Here is a 20,135-nt window from a genome sequence, read left to right as displayed (position 1 = left end):
GCAGTGCACTGTGTGTGCCTGCCACTCGCAACCAGTGGGTTGTGGGGCCCCAGAGAGGGTGAGATAGGCGGGCAGTTGCCCAGAGACAGGTGGGTGGGCCATGAAGAGCTCGGCCCTGAGTAGGCCCCCTGTCACGGTGACAGGCGGGCGGGCCACAGAGCTCGGCCCCGGGAGGCCCCCTGTTACAGTGGTGCATTGGCCGGGAACATCGAGCCAAGGGCCATGCACAGGCACAACCAGTGGGTGGCAGGGCCCCAGAGAGGGGGCGGCAGTTGTAGAGAGTCCAAGTTGGGCACGGAGGCCCCAGAGAAGGGGGCGGCAGTTGTAAAGAGCCCAAGTTGGGCATGGAGGCCCCAGAGAGGGGGCGGCAGTTGTAGAGAGCCCAAGTTGGGCATGGAGGCCCCAGAGAAGGGGGCGGTAGAGAAGCCCCAAGAGAGGGGGCAGTGATGAGCGCAACCAGTGGGTTGCGGGCGGGGAACATAGACCCCGGGTTGTGTGCGGGGTACAGAGACCCCGGCCCCAGTGAGGGGGCGGCCCCAGCGAAGGGGGCGGTGAAGTGGCCCCAGCGAGGGGGCAGTGATAATCTAAGGGGGGAGGTGTGTGGCAGTGCACTGTGTGTGCCTGCCACTTTAAGGGCCTGGAGCTGGCAGCCTCCAGGTGCCTGATTAGGGCAGCCATTTTAGAGACAAGGGCTACCTTTATAAGCAGGGCAGTTTGACTGCTGGAGGCCAGACAGCAACATTGCCTGGCCATAGGGCTGCTGTGAACAACCTGGAGGTAAGGGGGAGCTGCAAGGGGATGGTTAGGAGGCTCCTGGGCATGACCTGAAACTGCACCCTGCTGGGAGTGGGTGGCCTGTTGGGGCTCTCAGTGGTGCGGGAGCCCCCAGGAAATGCCAGGCCAGTTACCACCCCGGTGGAAGGTGGGTCGGGGCACCTTAACCCCTAGCTCCCACCACTGGGTGGGTAACCCTATGTTTGTGGAAGGGCCCAGAGGGTGGACCCCAAGAGAGTGAATGATTACCGGGCGTGATGCTGTGGTGACCCCGGGAAAAAGGGGGTAGTAGTGTGATGAGCCTGAAGAGAGAGTGAGGGGCTAGAGACCCAGCCCAAAGGGGATAGTAACCTTGACTGGCCCATGCTGGGGCCAGGACGAGAGAGGGTCAAAAGGGCCAGGGGCCCACCGCGAGGGACGCCCAAGTGCCAGGGGCCTGGGGTCCCGACTGGCCTGGAGGTGGGCCAGGGCCAGCTAGCCGAAGGTCCCGGGGGGACCACACCCGAGAGGGGAAAATGTCTTTGGGAGGGCTAGTAGCCCGGATGAAGGCAGAGAGGCCGCCTGATCAGGAGGGATCATAGAGGGGTCCTGTTTAGGAGATTCTGGGGCCCAGCGCGGGGGCCGGAAAAGATGAACACCGAGATGCCATCTGCGAGGCTTGGGGTGCAGTATTAGGGGAGGTCGGAGCCGCAGAGCACCCTCTGGCATCGGGGCATTAAAATGGGTAACCTCCCGCTTAATTAACATCTTAAATGAACTAATTATCATCAAAGGCATGGCGGGCGAGACAAGTGGGCGGTTGCCCACCAGACAGGGGGCGGGCCATGGAGATTGGCCCCGGAAGGCCCTCCTGTCACACTGATAAAGAGTTTAAATTAATGACCATTCTTTCAGACTCTGGATCTTAAGACATGCAGCACAGCAAATGAAAAAAAACTGACCTTTTCACTATAAAAAAAACCCAATCAAAATCAGCTGCTAGGAAATAAAAATAAATAGGGCTGTGCAAAACACCATCATTTAATTTCGATGTCTGTTTCACCAAAGGGACAGTGTTTCACTTTGATGTTTTGTTTTGAAGCACTGTCCTGTTTCATTTCACTGAAACTGTTTAGCTGTTTCTACAAGTTTTGACATTTTGCCCAAAGGCTATAATGTGGAATCATGAAAATGCCTAAACCTTTGTCATTTCTTGCCTGATTTGGATGGAAATTGCAGGGATGGTAGCCCCTGCTGAGGGCATGAAACCTGCCATGTTTCAAGGAGATAGGTGCAGAGGTTTCTGGGAAACTGCACCTCAAACTGTTCAAAGCAAAAATCCTGATGCTTGCTGGCAGCGGCAGCCTCCTCTCATCCAGTGGCTGTGATGCTAACAGTGGCTGCTGTTGCTGGTAAGTTGTTGGAGGTGGGGGCTGGAGTCAGGAGGGGAGCACACGGGGCGGGGGGGGCTGGAGCTGGCTGGCAAGCACGGGGGGGCTGGAGCCAGCCAGGGAGCACGTGGTGGGGGCTGGAGCCAGGCAGAGGGTGTGGGGGGGCTGCAGTCAGGCAGGCAGCACACGGTGGGGGGGGGCCGCAGCCCAGTGGGGAGCGCACGGGGGGGCTGCAGCCTGTCAGGGTATGCGCAGAGGGGGCTGGACCCAGGTGCAGGCCAAGTGGGTGGCTGTAGCTGAACAGGGAGTCAAGCAGGGGTGTTGGTTCCTGGTGGGAGAGGCAACCTGAGGCTCCTCTCACCCGGGGAGCAGATCCAGAGGCTTGTACCCCCAGGAGGGCTGCCGGGCTGTGCCAGACTCCTTCCAGGGGTGCGAGCCCCCGGATCTGTGCGCCACATGTGGAGGCCTAGGCTGCTGCCTGGGATCAGTGCTGGGCATAGCCTGTGCCCAGTGCCAGGGAAGATTGCTGCTGCTGCCGCCGGTCCCAGGTGAGAGAAGCAGTCTGAGCTTCCTCTCACTCGGGGCACAGATCCAGGGTTTTGCACCCCCGGGAGGGCTGCCGAGTTGTGCCAGACTCCTCCTAGGGGTGAAAGCCCTCGGATCTGCGCGCCAGATGAGAGGAGGCTCAGGCTGCCACCTGGGACTGGTGCTGGGCACAGCTCACGCCCAGTGCCAGGGAAGATTGCTGCTGCCACCAGTCCCAGGCAGCAGCGGCAGCTTCCTCTCATCTGGCACACAGATCCAGGGGCCTGCACAGATCACTTGTTTCATTTTGATTTCACTGTTTGGAGCTGGAAATGTGTTGAAACAACTTTTCACTGAGTGTTTCATTTTAATTTCGCACAGCCCTAAAAGTAAACAATGTATGATCGCTAGCCAACCTCTATATAGAAGCACTCAAAAAAAACCCAATGATCACCATGGGGGAAAAGCTGTGTTAGACAATTTCTGCCATTCTGAAATTATATATATATGTTTTTGAACTGATGTTGTAAATGAAAACAATCCACAATATTACATTATGGCTCCTACAAAAACTAAATCATGTTAGACAAAGTTAGAAATTAGATAGGGTGACTGAAGGGGCTATGAAATATGATCAAGCTTCATGTAACAACTTTGAATATTATGACCTGAGTAGTATGAACTCTGAATTTCATATACAATTTATATATGCCCCACTGGTCAGTGGAACTTGATAAACTACTCAAAGAGTACTAGATGGATTGGCCAAAATGGCAGGGCACTAGAACAAGAAAGTACTTTCTTGCTTTCCAGTCAATAGGCAAGCTGTCACTATACCAATACAATACCAATCACCAGGGAAATACCCTGGTTATAAAAGGGTAATGAGATCTTTACAAGTTGCGGAAGTGCTATAGCAAAGCCACTAGGAAAATTGCCTTACTTTCTGCAATGCATAAAGTTGTGCTCTATTAGACAGAGCACAACTCTGTCCCTCATTTCACAGTAAAGCAGAATTCCTCCCTTCCTTCCAGTTTCCCCTACAAGTTCTCTTAAAACACAGCTGTCCTGCATGTTGATTTCCTCATCAACACTGTAAAAATGTTGCCAAAACAGACCAAGATATGTGATATCTATTGGCAAAACCATCATAGAAATTCACTATGACCTTGATATTATGTTTTTTTAAATACAAAATCCTTTGTCTAATAACAAAGAAGATGGCCAAAAGCTACCTTGCCACAAAGAGTCCCTTTGTAAAACAACGATGCACTCACTCAAAACATTTTGTGACAGAAGTACATCAATTTGCAGAATGGAGAAGAAAAAAAGCCAGCTCATACAGATGACATAAGAAAGCATGCAGTAGCAGGGTTGGAGTGCTGCTGTAGCCATGGTGGTCCAGGGAATATATAGGAGGCAAGGATTTTTTGGTGATATCTTCTAATGGACAAACCATATAGTTGGGAGAGATCTTAGACAAGCTTTCAGACAGGCGCTTTTATGCCCAAAAGGCACAGCATCTCTCTCAGCTATAATTTGTCTAGTATAAGATATCACTCCAAAACATCCTTGCATCTCTTAAGAAAGTATACAATGTCACTAGTTAGTCAACAGTTGCCAAGGATAAGTATGAAACATATCAATGATGGTAAATCAATGAACTGGGCATCAGAATCACAAATAAGATTGGTAAGAATCAAACCAACCAGTAGAAACAACCAATTTATTTACTGTGACACATCATTCAGCTTAAATGTGTAAAATTTCATACAACTCTAACTTTTTTTAAAGCATTCAGCATAGGCTCTCCTCCCACAGTTGGGAGTTTCAGAAAATATTATCTATCTATGGTGTTATCTTTACAACTTTCATTTTTCTTTTCATAATGTAATCCTGTTGCCATGTCTACCTCTCACCTGCAAGTTATAAAAACACCACATTTTATAAAAGCCAGTTTATTCCAAACTATCAAGTTATTTTGGACAATTCTTGCTCCCATCAGATGCAGAGGCAGGTAAATGCATTAATCGTGACAATAAAGACCACTCTTCTTCATACAAATTTTGGATAAAAACTTAAGAAGTCTCCAATAATGTCTAAGGAAAATTTGAAGAGAAGCTCACTGTATTATGCTTACCTTCTTTGCTGACTCAGAGAAGAGAACTCCGTTGTTGCCGATAATTCCTACAGGGTAACCAAATACTCTAGCAAATCCTGAACAGGGGTGGGGGAAGGGGAAAAAAAAGGTTGACATTCTTAGGTCCGTTTGTTTCACTATAAAGATGGGAAGAGAACACTATGTTCTTGATATAACGATGCAGATCTTCAGGAGAGAAAACTTTATTAAAAATGTCTAAGTTCAGCAAAACGGATGATCCAAACAGTATAACTGATGGATAAATTTACAAAATAACAATATATTGTCTAAATACCTGTGATTAAAGTGTCTCCATATAAAGCTTTGAATTCATCAAATTTACTTCCATCTACAATTCTAGCAATGACCTTAAGAAAAAACAACAGAAAAATAAAATTAGCCCCTATCTTCACCGGACTATTTTAATTTTCTTTAAAACTTTAACATTTAACTTGTTTTAGATACTTAATGGATTTTTAACATTTCATTTCATTTTAACTGCATCAAGGATCCTGATTTATGTATCTATTTAGATGGCAGACAAGAGCCCTTTTACTTCATAAATTATGCTTTACTTCTCTGAATTATGCCCTACCTTTTATAAAAAGTAATTATATTTTTACAGGGATCTCAAGACTGAAAACATTAGGTTTTAAATTCTATACACCTTTAAAATTGAGACTTACTAAGCAAATCTTTTATTTGCTCCTTTCTCAAAGAGGAAAAAAGTGGTCTTTCCAGGCATATTAATCAATAACGAATACACTCATCACAGATTTCAAACAAAAAAGCTACGTATAGGCATCTGTCACTTTCTTTTAGTGGTAAGCATATATGAGCTTTGTTTAAGTTTGAGACCTAGAAAACCAATGAAAGATTTGTTTTAAAACTAAAATGAAGAAGTAGGTTTTGTAACTAAGCGTATGGATACAAGACACATTTAAGATTTGGTAAAAGTGGAGCAGTCACAGGATGATCAGACCTATTTCAATGTAAATCATTTGAAACCAAGTTAAAACTATTGGTTGACAAATGCAGTAAACTTACTGCTTTGAATATGAACTGAGCCTGCTTCCCTAGTCATTTTCAGCCTAGCAGACCCTTCTTTCATGCAAACCAGCTCCCTCACCACCTAGTAAACAAGCACTGTAAGCGCACCAACTATGGACAACTAGTTTTGCAAGAGCTGTTCGTGTGTCTCCCCTTCAGAGGAGCAAAATCTTGGGCAATTATTCCACAGAAATTGTCACACACCCTAAGCACATAGGGGTAACTGAAAGAAAGAGGCAGTTAGTTATGTTAGCTTGAACTCAGGCAGGGGGTAGGGTAGATTTGTACTTTATAGACTAACTAAATCAGAGATGCATAGCCTAAGCTTTCATAAGCAGTAAGCTTATTTTATCAGATTCTGATGAAGTAAGCTCACTGCTTACAAAAGCTTATGCTATGCATCTCTGATTTAGTTAGTCGATAAGGTAACTGAAAGGACATTTAAACCTGAAATTTCTTTTGACAATGCCTTTTATATTAGGGTATCAAAATATTCCATTTAGGAGTCCCTGTAATAAGTGAAACACTAGGTATATTTAGGCTTTTTTGTTTTTATAAAAAAATGCAAGATGAATACTGGTGTTCCTGCAAAAGTGAAGGAGACTGCAGACCTCCACCCCAAATAAGCTGTTTCAGAGAAAGCTGGAGCAAATGGGCTTTGTATGTTCAATTTACACAGAGGGCTGGGAAGAATGTTAATTTTCATCCGTCATGAATAAGCAGGATGTGGACTAGCTGGGCAGCTGTTACCATAGACACTTTTTATTAATGCTGCGATTAAGATCTCTACAGCAGTGAGAAACCTGCTGAGCAGCAGCTCTCTTAAGGCCAAGCAATCCCTTTGTGTAGCTGGAAAAGGAACTGAACTGTTTCTGAAATGTTCTTAACTTTCACAATCTTTATATCAGGCCAGATGACTTGATCTTTAGCTCTTTAGTTTAGCTGGAAAAGAAAGCTAAATGTTACCCGTGTGCCTTTGTGTTCTGAAGCAACCTTTTCATACCTCTTTGACATCAAAGTTTCTTTTAAGCTGATCCCCAACTATTCCATATAATTCATCAGCGGGAAATAAAGGTTCTTCTGATGGTTCTATATTTACCTGTGACAATTTAACAAACATAATTTAAAGTACAAAGACAAAACACCCAAATTAATTTCCCAGGCATTCTGATAGTTCCCGCTTCACCAACCAGGCTCAAAACTCCCAACTGTTTCTGTTTGTTTTTGTATCTGATCAGCACAACTAACCATTTTCACTTGGTCCCTGCTCCTACCACCACACATGTACCGGGCAGAGGGGGCAGCAAGTAGCACAGGAAGCAGGCAGCCTGACCCTCACTCTTTGTCCCCCTCCCTGCTTTCCCTACCACTTGGATCCCCTGTCATTGCTTTTCCTGATGCAGCAATGGGGGGGATGAATTTATGACAACCCTCCAAAAATTAGATTTCAGTCATGGAAAATTGTAAAATTCTAATATAATAAAGGGCTTTTGGCCAACTATGCATGCACCGCTGAGAGAGCAAGCAGCAAGTTGGCTACGCCGGCCCAAGTTTGAGCCACTACCAGGGATATTTGTGGTGGCAGTGAACATGCCCCGGCTGCCTGAGCAACAAGGCTTCCCCATGCCTACCTGCCTGAGGGCAAGGGGGAAGTCACGGTGGTGGCGCCCCCCCCGTCGCTTGTCCCCAATACCTCCCAGAACAGCTGGCAGGGAGGGGGAGGAGCAGGATGGGGGGGGCAGCGGGGGGGGAGGGGGGACTGTGCAGGCTTGGGAGGGCACGAGGTGGGTCATGGTGGCGGTTGTTGTCAGGGCTGGGTGGCAAGGAAGAAAGGAAAGGAGGGAGGGAAGCAGGGAGGGGTGGGGAAGAGGGATCACAGTGGTAGTGCCCCCCTGGTGCCCGGCCCTGACAACAGCCGGCAGGGAGGGAGGGAGCCCCCGCGCTGGAGGAGAAGGCAGTGGCGGCAGAGAGAGTCTTTACATGGTCAGCCCTGAAGGGTGAGCTGGGGAGGGGGAGGGAGGGACCATGTAAACACTCCCTGAAATCTGTCATTCTTGACTGGCAATTAAGGAGATGATCCTTCAAGCCCAAGGGGTGACAGTCCCAATGAGAATCAAAGGGGGAAAAAGTGCTCAGAAGACCCCCTGGCTCACCAAAGGCATTCAAGAATGCCTGAAAGCCAAAAAAGAGGTGTACACCCAGTTGAAGGGAGGGGCTATCACCAAAGAGGAGTATACTTCCATTGCTTGGGTTTGTAGGGGGGCAGTCAGGAAAGCTAAGGCAGACACGGAACTAGGGCTAGCATCAAGGATCAAAGACAACAAAAAGTCCTTTTTTAAATACATAGGGAGTATGAAGAAAGCACCAGGTAACGTGGGGCCCCTGCAAGATATGCTTGGCAATCTGGTGGTTGCACCAAAGGAAAAGGCAGACATTTTTAACAATTTCTTTGCCTCCATTTTTTTGTGCAGGGACTGGGACTCCCCTACTGAGATTAGGATGGACTCAGGAAAGACTCTGACAGGCCTAGGGTCAGGGAAGACCAAGTTAGGGAACTCCTGGAGGGACTGGACACGTTCAAATCAGCAGGTCCAGATGCTCTCCACCCCAGGGTGCTGAGGGAATTGGCAGGGGTTATCGAGGGGCCCCTGGCACAGCTTTACGAGCACTCATGGTGCTCTGGCCAGGTGCCAGATGACTGTAAGAAGGCCAATGTGGTCCCCATTTTCAAAACAGGGAAGAGGGAGGACCCGGGCAACTGTAGGCCTATTAGTCTTACTTCGATCCTGGGGAAGCTCCTTGAGAAGATTATCCAGGAGCACTTCTGGGAAGGACCAGCAAGGGAGATGATACTCAGGGGCAACCAGCATGGGTTCATTAGGGACAGGTCCTGTCAGACCAACCTGGTTGCCTTCTACGATCAGGTCACAAAATCACTGGACACAGGTGTCGCAGCGGATGTAGTCTTTCTGGACTTTAGGAAGGCCTTTGACACTGTCTCCCACCCCATTCTCATTAAAAAGCTAGGTGACTACGGCATTGATGCCTACACAGTCAGATGGGTCGCAAATTGGCTGAGGGGCCGCACCCAGAGAGTGGTGGTGGACAGATCATATTCAACCTGGAGGGATGTGGGCAGTGGGGTCACCCAGGGCTCGGTCCTTGGGCCTATACTGTTTAATCTCTTTATCAGCGACTTGGACGAGGGGGTGAAAAGCACCCTGTTCAAATTTGCTGATGACACCAAGATTTGGGGCAAGGTGGGCACGCTAGAAGGGTGGGACAGGATACAGCTGGACCTGGACAGGTTACAAGGGTGGGCAAATTAGAATAGGATGGGATTCAATACTGACAAGTGCAGGGTGCTGCACTTGGGCAGTAAGAACCAGCAGCATACCTATAGGCTGGGGAACTCCCTTCTCAGAAGCACAGTGGCAGAAAGAGATCTTGGAGTCATTATCGATTCCAAAATGAACATGGGCCGCCAATGTGAGGATGTGGTCAGTAAGGCCAACTGCACCTTGTCATGCATCCACAGATGCATCACAAGCAGGGCCAAGGAGGTGATCCTCCCCCTCTATGTGACACTGGTTAGGCCACAGTTGGAGTACTGCATCCAGTTCTAGGCACCGCACTTCAGGAGGTACGTGGACAGTATCAAGAGGGTCCAGAGTAGGGCCATTCGCATGATCGGGGGACAGCAGGGCAGACCCTATGAGGAGAGGCTATGGGACCTGAACCTGTTCAGCCTTCACAAGAGAAGGCTGAGAGGGGACATGGTGGATGTTTACAAACTTACCAGAGGGGACCAGCAGGGAATGGGAGAGACCCTGTTCACCCGAGCACCTCCTGGAGTAACAAGGAATAATGGCCATAATTGTTTGAGAGTAGGTTCAGGCTGGGCATTAGAAGACACTATTTCACAGTCAGGGTGGCTAGGATCTGGAACCAACTTCCAAGGGAAGTGCTGGGGTCATATGAGCCCAGTATTCTCTCCTGCCCAGGGCAGGGGATAAGACTTGATGATCTACTTAGGTCACTTCCAACCCTACATCTATGCATCTATGAATCTTGGCTTTAAGCAAATATGGTAATGTTAGACATACCAAGGCACAACAAAAATCAAAGCAAACTACACTTTTTAATTAAAAAATACAGTATCGTATAGAAAATAGAAGACATACTTACATCAACTTTCTTTTGGTAATTTAAATTCCTCACAGCTCTCCTAGCTAGATGGAGTGCATGACTGTCATCTAAAGCATAGTGATCAGTTACACCAGACTTTCTGTATATTAAAAATAACAAAGTAATCAAAGTAATCAAAATGAGGGATTGTAAATATTTCTGCCTAAAAATTAAAAAAAAAATGATGCCTAAGGTCTGTCTCCTAATCCATTTATGAACTTGATTTCAAGTACATGGTCTTAAATATTCTAAACTTTCCATTTTTTAAAGGATCACAATAAGTTTGGCAAATGTAATATATGACCTGCTTTATATTTTTAAACTGTCCTTTTAATTTTTCACATGGGCATAAAACCCAATTAATTAAATAAACAATAATAAAATAAAACCAGTCCTAACAGCCCAACATTCATGTATAAGTGAACAATAAAAAGACTGGGTATTCAAGAATGAGGAAATATTTGGGGGCATGAATTCCTATAATAAGCTCTTGAATTATTGTTTTAATTGAACTAAATTAATTGGAACTTATGAAAAAATCTTGATAGTATTTTTTAAAAATTGCTAGTGAACTGAAGTACAGAGGAAGCTTATTTATCATAGAGTACATTTGCCATTTGGCATTTTTTTTCCATTTTCATGACCATTAACATGTTTAGAGTAGTTTTCACTTTCCCCTTATCAGACAATTTTAAGGTAGCTTACAAGTTACAGTCACCAACACAAGAGGCAGTCCTAGAAGGTATAAAATGTGCAATACCTTCCATGATTTAAATCCTAATGACACTAAACACAATAAAATGTACTCAATAATATATGCATGCTTTTCTATTACTTTTGATTCCATATATTTTTTAATAAAGATAACTGAATTTTAACTCAGAAAACACACACTATTTAGACTGCTATAATTATATCAGAATATTTCAAGAGTACAAAAGCATTCTATGCTATCAATTCAGATATGAACAAACTGGAAAAAGCCCAGTGGAGAGTGACAAAAATTATTAGAGGCCTGGAAACAAAATTTATGAAGGAAAGCTGACAGAACAAGGGTTATTTAGTCAGGAGGAAAGAAGACTGAGTGGGGATTTGATAACAGTCTTCAAATATTTGAAGGGAGATTATAAAAGAGGATGGAGACAGTCTTTTCTCTGTGGCCACAGAGGACAGGACTAGGAGCAAAGGTTTCAGACTTCAGGGGAGGAAATTCTGGTTCGAAATTAGGAAAAACTTTCTGACTATGACCCCAGAAGGGCTGGAACAGGCTACTAAGAGAAGCTATGTAATTTCCATCCCTGGAAAATTTTAAGAACAGGCCAGTCAGACACTTCGCTGGGATAATATAGTCAAAGATGATCCTGGGGATTGAACTAGATTACCCCATGTGGTCCCTTCCAGCTCTATGATCTCATTCAATAACAAAAAAAAAAACCCAAAAAAACCATTGAAGTGGAAAATAACAGGGCTTACCTAAAAGAAAATCTGGGGAAAAAATTAATGGTAAAGTAATACCAATAACCCCTCTCCCTCACTTCATATATACTGGAGATCTGAGGCAATACAAGGGACCTAAATATACACTCAGGCTACAATCATTATTGCACAGGGCCACCATTTTCAGTACTATTTCTTCTGCCACACTACCATCAACAGATGTGGACTGTAGACATCAAATGCACACAATCAAAAAGCTAGATGGGTGTATTATGGAGCAGAGTGGCTTGCCCTCCTCTGAAAACTGAGTTACAGATAACTGCTGTGTAGGACTCTAAATTGGGTGGACCAACCTAATACAGTACAGAAAATCCTTTGTCCAGTTAATTTTAAGCCCCATTCAGACTAAGGGACTGGGAGTGGGGTTTAAAGAAAATGAATTGCTTTTTCTTTTCTACCTGCAGTGAAGATCAGCGCCTCCCAGATCCTCTGCCGACACCTCCTCACCTGTTGCTGCTTTAACCTACAGTATACAAGCAGGAGAATCAGGGTGGGAGTTTGTACTTGTCTCACAGGAACATTCAGGAAGGTGTAACAATAAAACAAGTTCTATCCAGAACATTTCTTCATTAAATACTGAGTCATCTTTGGCAATAAGATTCCTCTTGTAATATTCAAAGTGGTAAGATGCAATCTTTTAAAAAATACCCAGTTTCCTAATTCATATGTTCACTGTTTAGCACGTACACTTAAGCACTCTATCTAAAAGCTTATTTCCTATACTAATGTACAGTATATGGCAACAAACATTATCTGACCATTATTTTTAGATTCAAAACATTCATAAGTTATTAGTCATCTATAGATTATAAATGTAAACAGTTTAACTCTAATTACAGTTATTCCTCTCTCTTTCACAAAGCTGACAAGCCAAATGGGATGCGTTGCTGCATCATTAAAATGTCCAGAAGCAAGACCCGTAAAGACTGAGTTTGCACACCATTTCTGAACTTAACAGTACAAAACATCTTTTTTCAAAAGACATGTTGCTATACAAGCGATTTCCCTTCTTGCACAAAGCACTATTTTATATATTTTCTGATTCAAAACGTGCACGTTATATTCAGCTACCTCTGGGCAAAGTTGTGTTTTACAAGTTTCAAATGCTTAATTTAGTAATTCTAACCAGAATGCCGAAATCAGTCCCTGAGCTCTCAGTCTTTTCTCAAACCCACAAAATAATTTAACAAGATTTTTTGCTGAAAAGAGAATGTTAACAACATAAGACCATTTAAATTTAGTTCAGTATCATCTTAAAAAATTACCAGAATGTATTATGTAACTTGAGTTTGACAAAAGGATTTGACAGGGTAGTGTAGGAATAACAGAACTTTTTAAGTAAGGTAATGTAATCTCCTGATTTGTGGAGATTATTCTTTAAAACACTTCTACTGAAGTAACCTTCTATATTTGTTTACTTAAATGCTTTATAAGAAGCCTGAGGTACCTTCCAGCCCTACTTTCCTATGGTCCTATTATCCTGAAGTTTTTTCCAAGGCTGAAGAAACTCCCTGAAGCTATAAGGGCCAGAAACAGAGGTGGCAGAGCAAGCTAAGGAACAGAAAGCTATCACCATCCTCACACAGGATTTCCAATTCTGAATTTCATTCATGAATCTCATAGAATATATTAAACATCATTCGCTTTTAATGTGCAATGCTTGTAAACTGATCCTCAATGTTGGCTTTTGGTGATGCTGTAGCAAACCCCCCAGTTTTTCTTTTTTTCTTTTAAAATGCATTCCTTCCCCTTCCCCAACTATTTCTGACTTTTCCTTTCCCTCTCTATTCCTGATAATTATAAGTAAGCTAAGATGTAGGATAAGTTTTAACACTTTATTTTAGGTAGTAAGTTTTATTTTTCTCTCCCCTCTTCAAATAAGTGCCCTGCTATTTTGAGAGAGATACGCACTGTTTTATAAGTGATAATTATTATGTTTGTATTGATTTTTTTTACTGCTTTTATATTGTGTGATTACTGTTTTAGGCCTAGATATGTAAGTTAGTGTAAGTCATATCAAGTTTCCATCTTATAATGTCAAGCCTCCATCTTATCCCCATGCCCAGTTGTGTAACCTATAACTCATACTACTCCTCCTATGTAACTTGGCTCCTGAATAAATGAGGATGAATGAGGGTGCTTGAGAGACAATGGCACTAGGTCTAAAAATAGCTCCTTCTGAGTGACCAAACCATCAACACCAATACCTGACCAACGACCCAGCCCTTGGAACCACCCTCAGCATTCAAGACACAAAAGATGAGGCAACCCACCATTGTGCCAAGGCTGCGCATGCTCAGTAAGAACACCTGGAGCCCTCTGGAACAGGACTGACATTGCCTGGACAGGCCCTCCCCATAGGAGATCAGAGGTAGTCTGCCCCATAAAAAGGGGTAGTGAAGACTGACTCCTTGGGATGCCCTCTCCGTCTGGACCAGCACCATGCCACACCACCTATCTACCCAGAGGCCCTGCTGGCGACCCCCCTGCGACAACACCTACTGGACAAAGACCTCTTTCCAGCCTGGATAGGTAGCTATCATCCCCACCCCCTCTTCATCCAAGGACTTGGACTCTGCTTCTCTTCCCTACCTGGACTCAAATTCTTCCACTGAGTCTTTTTCTTCTGCTGCCATTGTGAGTGCGTCTGCATGTGCATGTGTTGGGGGGGGGGGGGAGAGGAGAGACAGGACCAATAACTTTATGGGGCTGTGTAGTGTGTTATCTGTTTAATAAACCTGTTATTTTGAAACCCCAAGTTGGGTTTTTGTCTGTTTCCTGACTGTTTCCTCCTTGACACCACTTATCTGCCCCCCACCGAATCTCTAAGCTGCCAGCCTCAGTTTCCAGCCCCAAGCTCCCAGGTTTCTGCCTCTCTTTCCTGGCTGTCTCCTCCTTGCCACGACTTATCTGCACCCCACCCCAATATCTCAGCTGTCTGCCTCAGTTTCCAGCCCCAATCTACCTTAAGTAACCCCAAGGCTCAGTTCCTCAGCCAGCTTTTATCTAGTCTACCGGTTCTAATCCCGGTTCTGGCAACTTTCACTGCCTACATTTCAACTCTCTCTCTCACCTGAAACTTCCCCCAAGTATCCCAGGTACCCCAAGCACACACATACACACTGTACCATCCAAGTTAGGAAATTGTCTGTGTGTATGTGTAGGGCGGGGTGTGACTGTGTGCACGATATACAAATCAGTGATCTGTGTATGTGTACGGAGTATGCAGGTACGGACAATTGATTTTTGTCTAACTTCTGCGGTGGATAGTGTATGTGCTTGAATTGGTATGCATGAGCCTAGGCTGGTTTGGATGCATATGTGTCTGATTTGGTAGTGTGTGTGTGTGTATGCACCTAATCTATTTGTGTGTTTTTATATGTGCAATTGTGTCACACCCTCCTGTCTAACAGCGCAATATTGAGATCCTGAGTTGGCCTGACCCCACAGGGCAACAATGCTTTCACGCTGAAGTCTTGCATATATAAAATATACACGCTGATAATACAAGTACTCTGCTGCAGTATTTCTATCCAGTATTAAAATGCTAACAAGAAATGCCTGATCATAATTCTAGTGACTATGTCAAAACACAGTGGAACACTATTACTACCACTATTACAGTCAGTGGAATCATGCCACTTGCCAGGAAATAAAGTATGCCAAGCTACAGTAAATACTGGTGAGAGTTCTGAAAATCTATGTACAGATTAAGATAACACATGCAGTTTCAGATATCAAAAGATGTTATGTATTAGATTTCTTTAGTTTTGCAGAATGCATTATTCTAAAATAGCATGTTTATTATTATTAAATGTACTTTGGTTGAAATCTTCAAAAATAACTGCTGGAAAAATCATGAGATTGAAATATATGCCCATCCCACTTCTATAACATGGTGATATTTATATGAAAAATTGCAGTTACATGACAGATTTTATTTCACAATTCCTCCTATAATTTATCACTTGGTTTGCTGTAATTAGCATGCACCACTGAGTATATCAGATGAACCTATACACTAATCTAGGTCTACTTGGACTGTAGGCCCTCCCAGAGTATGGATTAATATAACAACTGGTCAGCACATTTACAAATCACACAGAGGCCCTAATAACAGCATGAACTGAAACAGGTCCCGATGAATATGAAACTAGGTATATATACCATGCATGGCTTGCACAGAAGTGCTTGAAAGTAGCTCCAAGGCTAAAAGATAGTGAATGAATTGATAAAACCAGTACAGAACACCAAAACAAAAATCAGAGTGACCTGGTAAACAGGTTGTATATGGTGGGAAAGATGCACTAATTGGTGAGAAGCAGGATCAGGATGATGTCAACTACATATGTTTTAACAACTGGTGAGAACTAGAATTAGTTTTGATTGGTATATATAAAGGGGTCTGGGAACCCTTAAAACCTTTCGGTTTAGGGGTTATGTTCATGCCTGCAAATGACCTGGCAAGCACCACAGAATCGCTGGTCATGGGTATTAATGTCTAGGCTTGTATATAGACCAACCTGGCCGAGCTGTTTCTCACTACTAAATTAAACCTGCAGTCCCTTTCTTGTAACAATGAGTTTGTCAGGGGCCCAGCATTACAGATACAATCCTGACAATGCATACACAGACCACACAAACTGAAGGAGCCTGACATGACCAGTAACACCTAACATGAACGTTACAGTAATGGAATCAGATTACAATATTGATAGAATCTGCCCTAATAACACCGCAGACTTCCTAAAGAACTACAAGGACTACTTCCAATATTCCAGACTTCTGGAATTTTTATTAAGCAAAACAAAAAAATAAATTAAAATCCATCTACTGGGGATTTTTTCTTCCTTTCCCCCCTTATGGAATTTTCCCTTCAAATTAACACAGACCAAAGGTCCAAGTTAATATAAGGGTCTTGAACAAGTTCAAAGGTTTAAGGTCTAGCAGTTTAGGATCCTTTCCATGTAAAAATGGGAACTTTATACAACTTAGAAGAAATTCCCCACTTTCTAATGGAATATACCCCCTTTCATCTAGCCTTAGAATGTCCTTAATTATTAGATCTTATAAAGACAGCACTAGGTGGACAAAAATGCATTTAATGTTATTTTGACAATCTCCTTTAGGGCTTCTGGTAGGTCTTGTGCAGCTGAACCAAACTTAACTAATAAAATTAGCTTTACAGACACAGGAATATAAAATACAGGCCAAATAATATTAGATTAAATATTTTAAAGCATTTAAAATAGCTTTTTTTTTTAATATACATGACCCACAAAACTATATAATGACATACTTTACTCACATTTTACTCATGAGTAATGCCATCTCAATTGTGCATGTATGATTGCATATTTTACAATAACAGTATGAAACAGATATACTGTATTATCCAAATACAAGACAACCTTGAATGTAAGATGACCCCCAATAATTAGATTCTACACATGAAAAATGTATACGTTTATTATAATTTTTTCTATGTATAGAATCCAATTATTGGAAGATCATCATAAATTCGCCCCCCACAACTACTACAGATGGGGGGGGGGGTGATGAGGGTGGTTATAATAGGGCAGGTAACAGGGGAAAGACAATAGGAGAGGAAGTGGAGGGGGAACTTGGTGGGCAGGTATGGGGCATGCAGTGGGGGGTGGAGGAGGGTAGGAGGTGGGCAATGTGGAGGTGGGGGCAGGCAGTGTGAAAGGCAGGCAGCTTATGCTCTGCAGTCTGTCCCTTCCCCCACTTACCCCTCCATTATGCCTTCCCCCCACTCCAGCCTCAGGCTGCCCAATTCCCCCTTCCCTTGTTTCGCTCCTCCTCCCTCCTCCACACCGCTACTGCACCCACAGCCTCAGGTCCCCACCTCATCTTTCTCACATCCCCTCCTTCCTGAAGTCTCTAGCCACTGCTTGCCCCTCCACTCCCCGCTTACCTTTAGCTCCAAACCAGCAGGCTCTATCCCTGCTGCAGCCTGGGGCACAAAGCATGGCTCCAGTCTGGCCCTGGAGCAGCAGCAACACAGAGCCGGCAGTGTTGTTCCAGCCCGGCCCCACATCAGAAGCTGTGGCTCCCCACTGTTGCTGCTACAGGGCCAGGCTGCAGCAGGGACAGAGCCTGCTGGTGGGGAACAAAGGTAAGGAGTGTGGTAGAGGGTAGGGCTCTGCAAAGCTTCAACTGCTGATTTAATTCAGAGCAGATATGGCCCAATTTCACAGCTGAATCTCCGAACTGAATTGGGAGACCAATAAAAGGGCCCAAATGATTCAAAGCCTCCGAATAGATTTGGAAAAGATTCAGAGAAGATTTGGAGATTCAGGCAGTCCCTGCTCGCCACCGCAGGGAGCTGGACCTGGGCTCCATGCCAGTAAATACGGGGAGCAGGAGGGGGCTGGAGGAGGGGGGCAATGGACCATGGGGAGACCCGCACCAGGCCCCATCCCCTGCCTGCTCTCCTAGCCCCCCTGAGTGCCCCACTCCCCCTGCCCACTCTCCCTGCCCTGTCAATGGCTGCCCCGCCCAGCCCCAGCATCCTGGCACTTAAAAAAAAAACAAAAACCAAGAAAACCCCAAAAAACAAAAAAAGCCCTGCACACACTGGCTGCTGCAGCGGCCATCAGAGCCCCTGGGGGCTTGTGGCAGAGTTCCCCCACACAGCACAGGGCAGTGCGGGGCAGCGCGGATTGCACCCCCCCCCCCCACCTTGCCTGGCAGGAGCCAGTGAGTACAGGGCTTTTTATTTTGTTTTTTTTTAAAGTGCCGGGACTCTGAGGCTGGGTGGAGCAGCCACTGACGGGGCTGCGAGAGCAGGCGGGGGATGGCACCTTTTCGATTCAGAGATTCAGCCGATTCGACGGTGGCCAAATCTCCTAATCAGATTCGGCCAAATCGATTCAAGACAGTGATTCAAATCACTGAATTGAATCACTGTCCCCAGAATCGGCCGAATCTGAATCTGAAGCAAATACTAGCTGCTCCGAAGCAAATGCTAGCTGCTCTGCACAGACAGAGGGAGAGAGAGAGGGAGAAGCAACGTAGAGGAGGAGGAGTAGGGTGTGCAGAGGCGGGGGGGGCAGGTGGCAGCTGCAGCTCCTGCCCCAACCCAAACCCCAGGTTGGGACCGGAGCTGCAGCAGTTGTCTCTTCCCCTCCCTCCCCCTCTGCACCCCCGTGCTTGATTGTAAGGTGAGGGGCTTTCCCCTCAACCTCTCCCCGATGTTAAGTGGAGGAAAAACTTCATCTTCTAATTGAGTAAATATGGTAGTTAGCATAGCTAGCATGAACTAAATATAGTTATATCCAGTATAATATGAATCACTGTGTAAAAAAAAGTGCTATTAAAGAGTACCTGATCATGCAAAAGTGAATCCACTTTTGCACCTTTTCTGCAGCAATCTAACCTACAATCATATCACATCATTTCTTCTTCTAGGCTACATAAAATGAGCTTTTAGTATTTGTTAATCATGCTCAGCTGACAATTTCAGAAACAAGAGTTCCTATACTGAACTACAAAATGGGCCAACACCATAAGAGCGCTAAAAGTTTTTTTGCATTATCCCACCAACTTAGTGTTGAAGAAAAAATATTCTGGATAAGCTACTCTACAGGTGAGAATGTAAACCAGCTTTTGTGACCATCCAAAAGGTGGCCTCTCTCAGGAAGACCTTGATAGAATATTAGTTCCCAAAACTATAGTATACTAACTACCATACCACATTTACTTGCATAATAGCTGCATATGTAGCAAAACACCTGGATATTGCCTTAATATGTTGAAAAATAAAGTCACCCATGTAAGGACTGCTTCCAAATATGTAAAGAAAGACATTCAAAAGACACTGATATTTCCACTTACAGCTGCAATTTGTGGAAGAATAGAATGTACCTGCATGGGAAACCTACACCTAGATTCTTTATTTCAAATGCATATCTGGCCGCCTTGAGGCTAGACTACTTCAGTGCAGTCTATGTGGTGCTGCCGTTCATGACCAAGTGGATTATGGACCAAGTGGAAGCTGCAGCTGGCACGGAATGGGGTGGTCCAACTTCTGATGGGGGTGGGTCAAAAGGAGCACATGATTCCAGTGCTCCAGCACCTGTACTAGTTCCCAACAGCTTCTGAGCACAATTCAAGATGTTTGTTTTGACCTATGTAGCCCTAAACTGTCTGCACCCTACGTACCCAAAGACTGCATTCTCCTTGTGTCCTAAGGTCAGCTGAGAGCAACTACCTGCAAGTACCATCAATGCATCAAATTCACTTGGAAAAAAAACCAAGTAAAAGGTTGTTTTTGGTAGTCATTCCTTAGCTCTGAAACTCCCTCCCCCTTACAGCCTGCCGAAGCCTGAGCTCAGACATTTTCTGGAAGTTCTGTAAGACCTTATTTGGGCAGGCATTCAGCAAGCAAGGCTAAGACAGGATATTATTAGAGTTTTTGATATTTTATTTTAATGTTCTACTTTCTTTTATAAGTTGGTTCTTTTGTTTTTCTCTCTTGTTTATTCTATTGTTTTATGAGTTATTTGCTCTCTTAGTGTAAGTTAACCTGAGCCTTTGCTGGGAAGGGCAGCATATAAATCAAATAA

At 44.5% G+C, this 20,135-nt stretch overlaps 1 protein-coding gene across 1 annotated transcript in view; it reads right to left on the bottom strand.

The window, feature by feature from the left end:
* MCCC2 (methylcrotonyl-CoA carboxylase subunit 2) overlaps nt 1-20,135 on the bottom strand; it is a 67,001-nt gene that overhangs the window by 16,707 nt on the left and 30,159 nt on the right. Inside the window, exons 8-12 of the mRNA XM_006261656.4 lie at nt 11,943-12,007; nt 10,048-10,147; nt 6,863-6,958; nt 5,105-5,177; nt 4,810-4,886 (exon numbers count right to left, since the gene is read on the bottom strand). Of these exons, the coding sequence (XP_006261718.4) occupies nt 4,810-4,886; nt 5,105-5,177; nt 6,863-6,958; nt 10,048-10,147; nt 11,943-12,007 (411 nt within the window). The remainder of the gene's footprint in view (nt 1-4,809; nt 4,887-5,104; nt 5,178-6,862; nt 6,959-10,047; nt 10,148-11,942; nt 12,008-20,135) is intronic.

Source organism: Alligator mississippiensis, chromosome 3, assembly GCF_030867095.1.
Source record: "Alligator mississippiensis isolate rAllMis1 chromosome 3, rAllMis1, whole genome shotgun sequence".
Classification (NCBI taxonomy): domain Eukaryota; kingdom Metazoa; phylum Chordata; order Crocodylia; family Alligatoridae; genus Alligator; species Alligator mississippiensis.
Note: the sequence above shows the minus strand (reverse complement) of the source record. Positions and strands in the feature narration are given on the sequence as shown.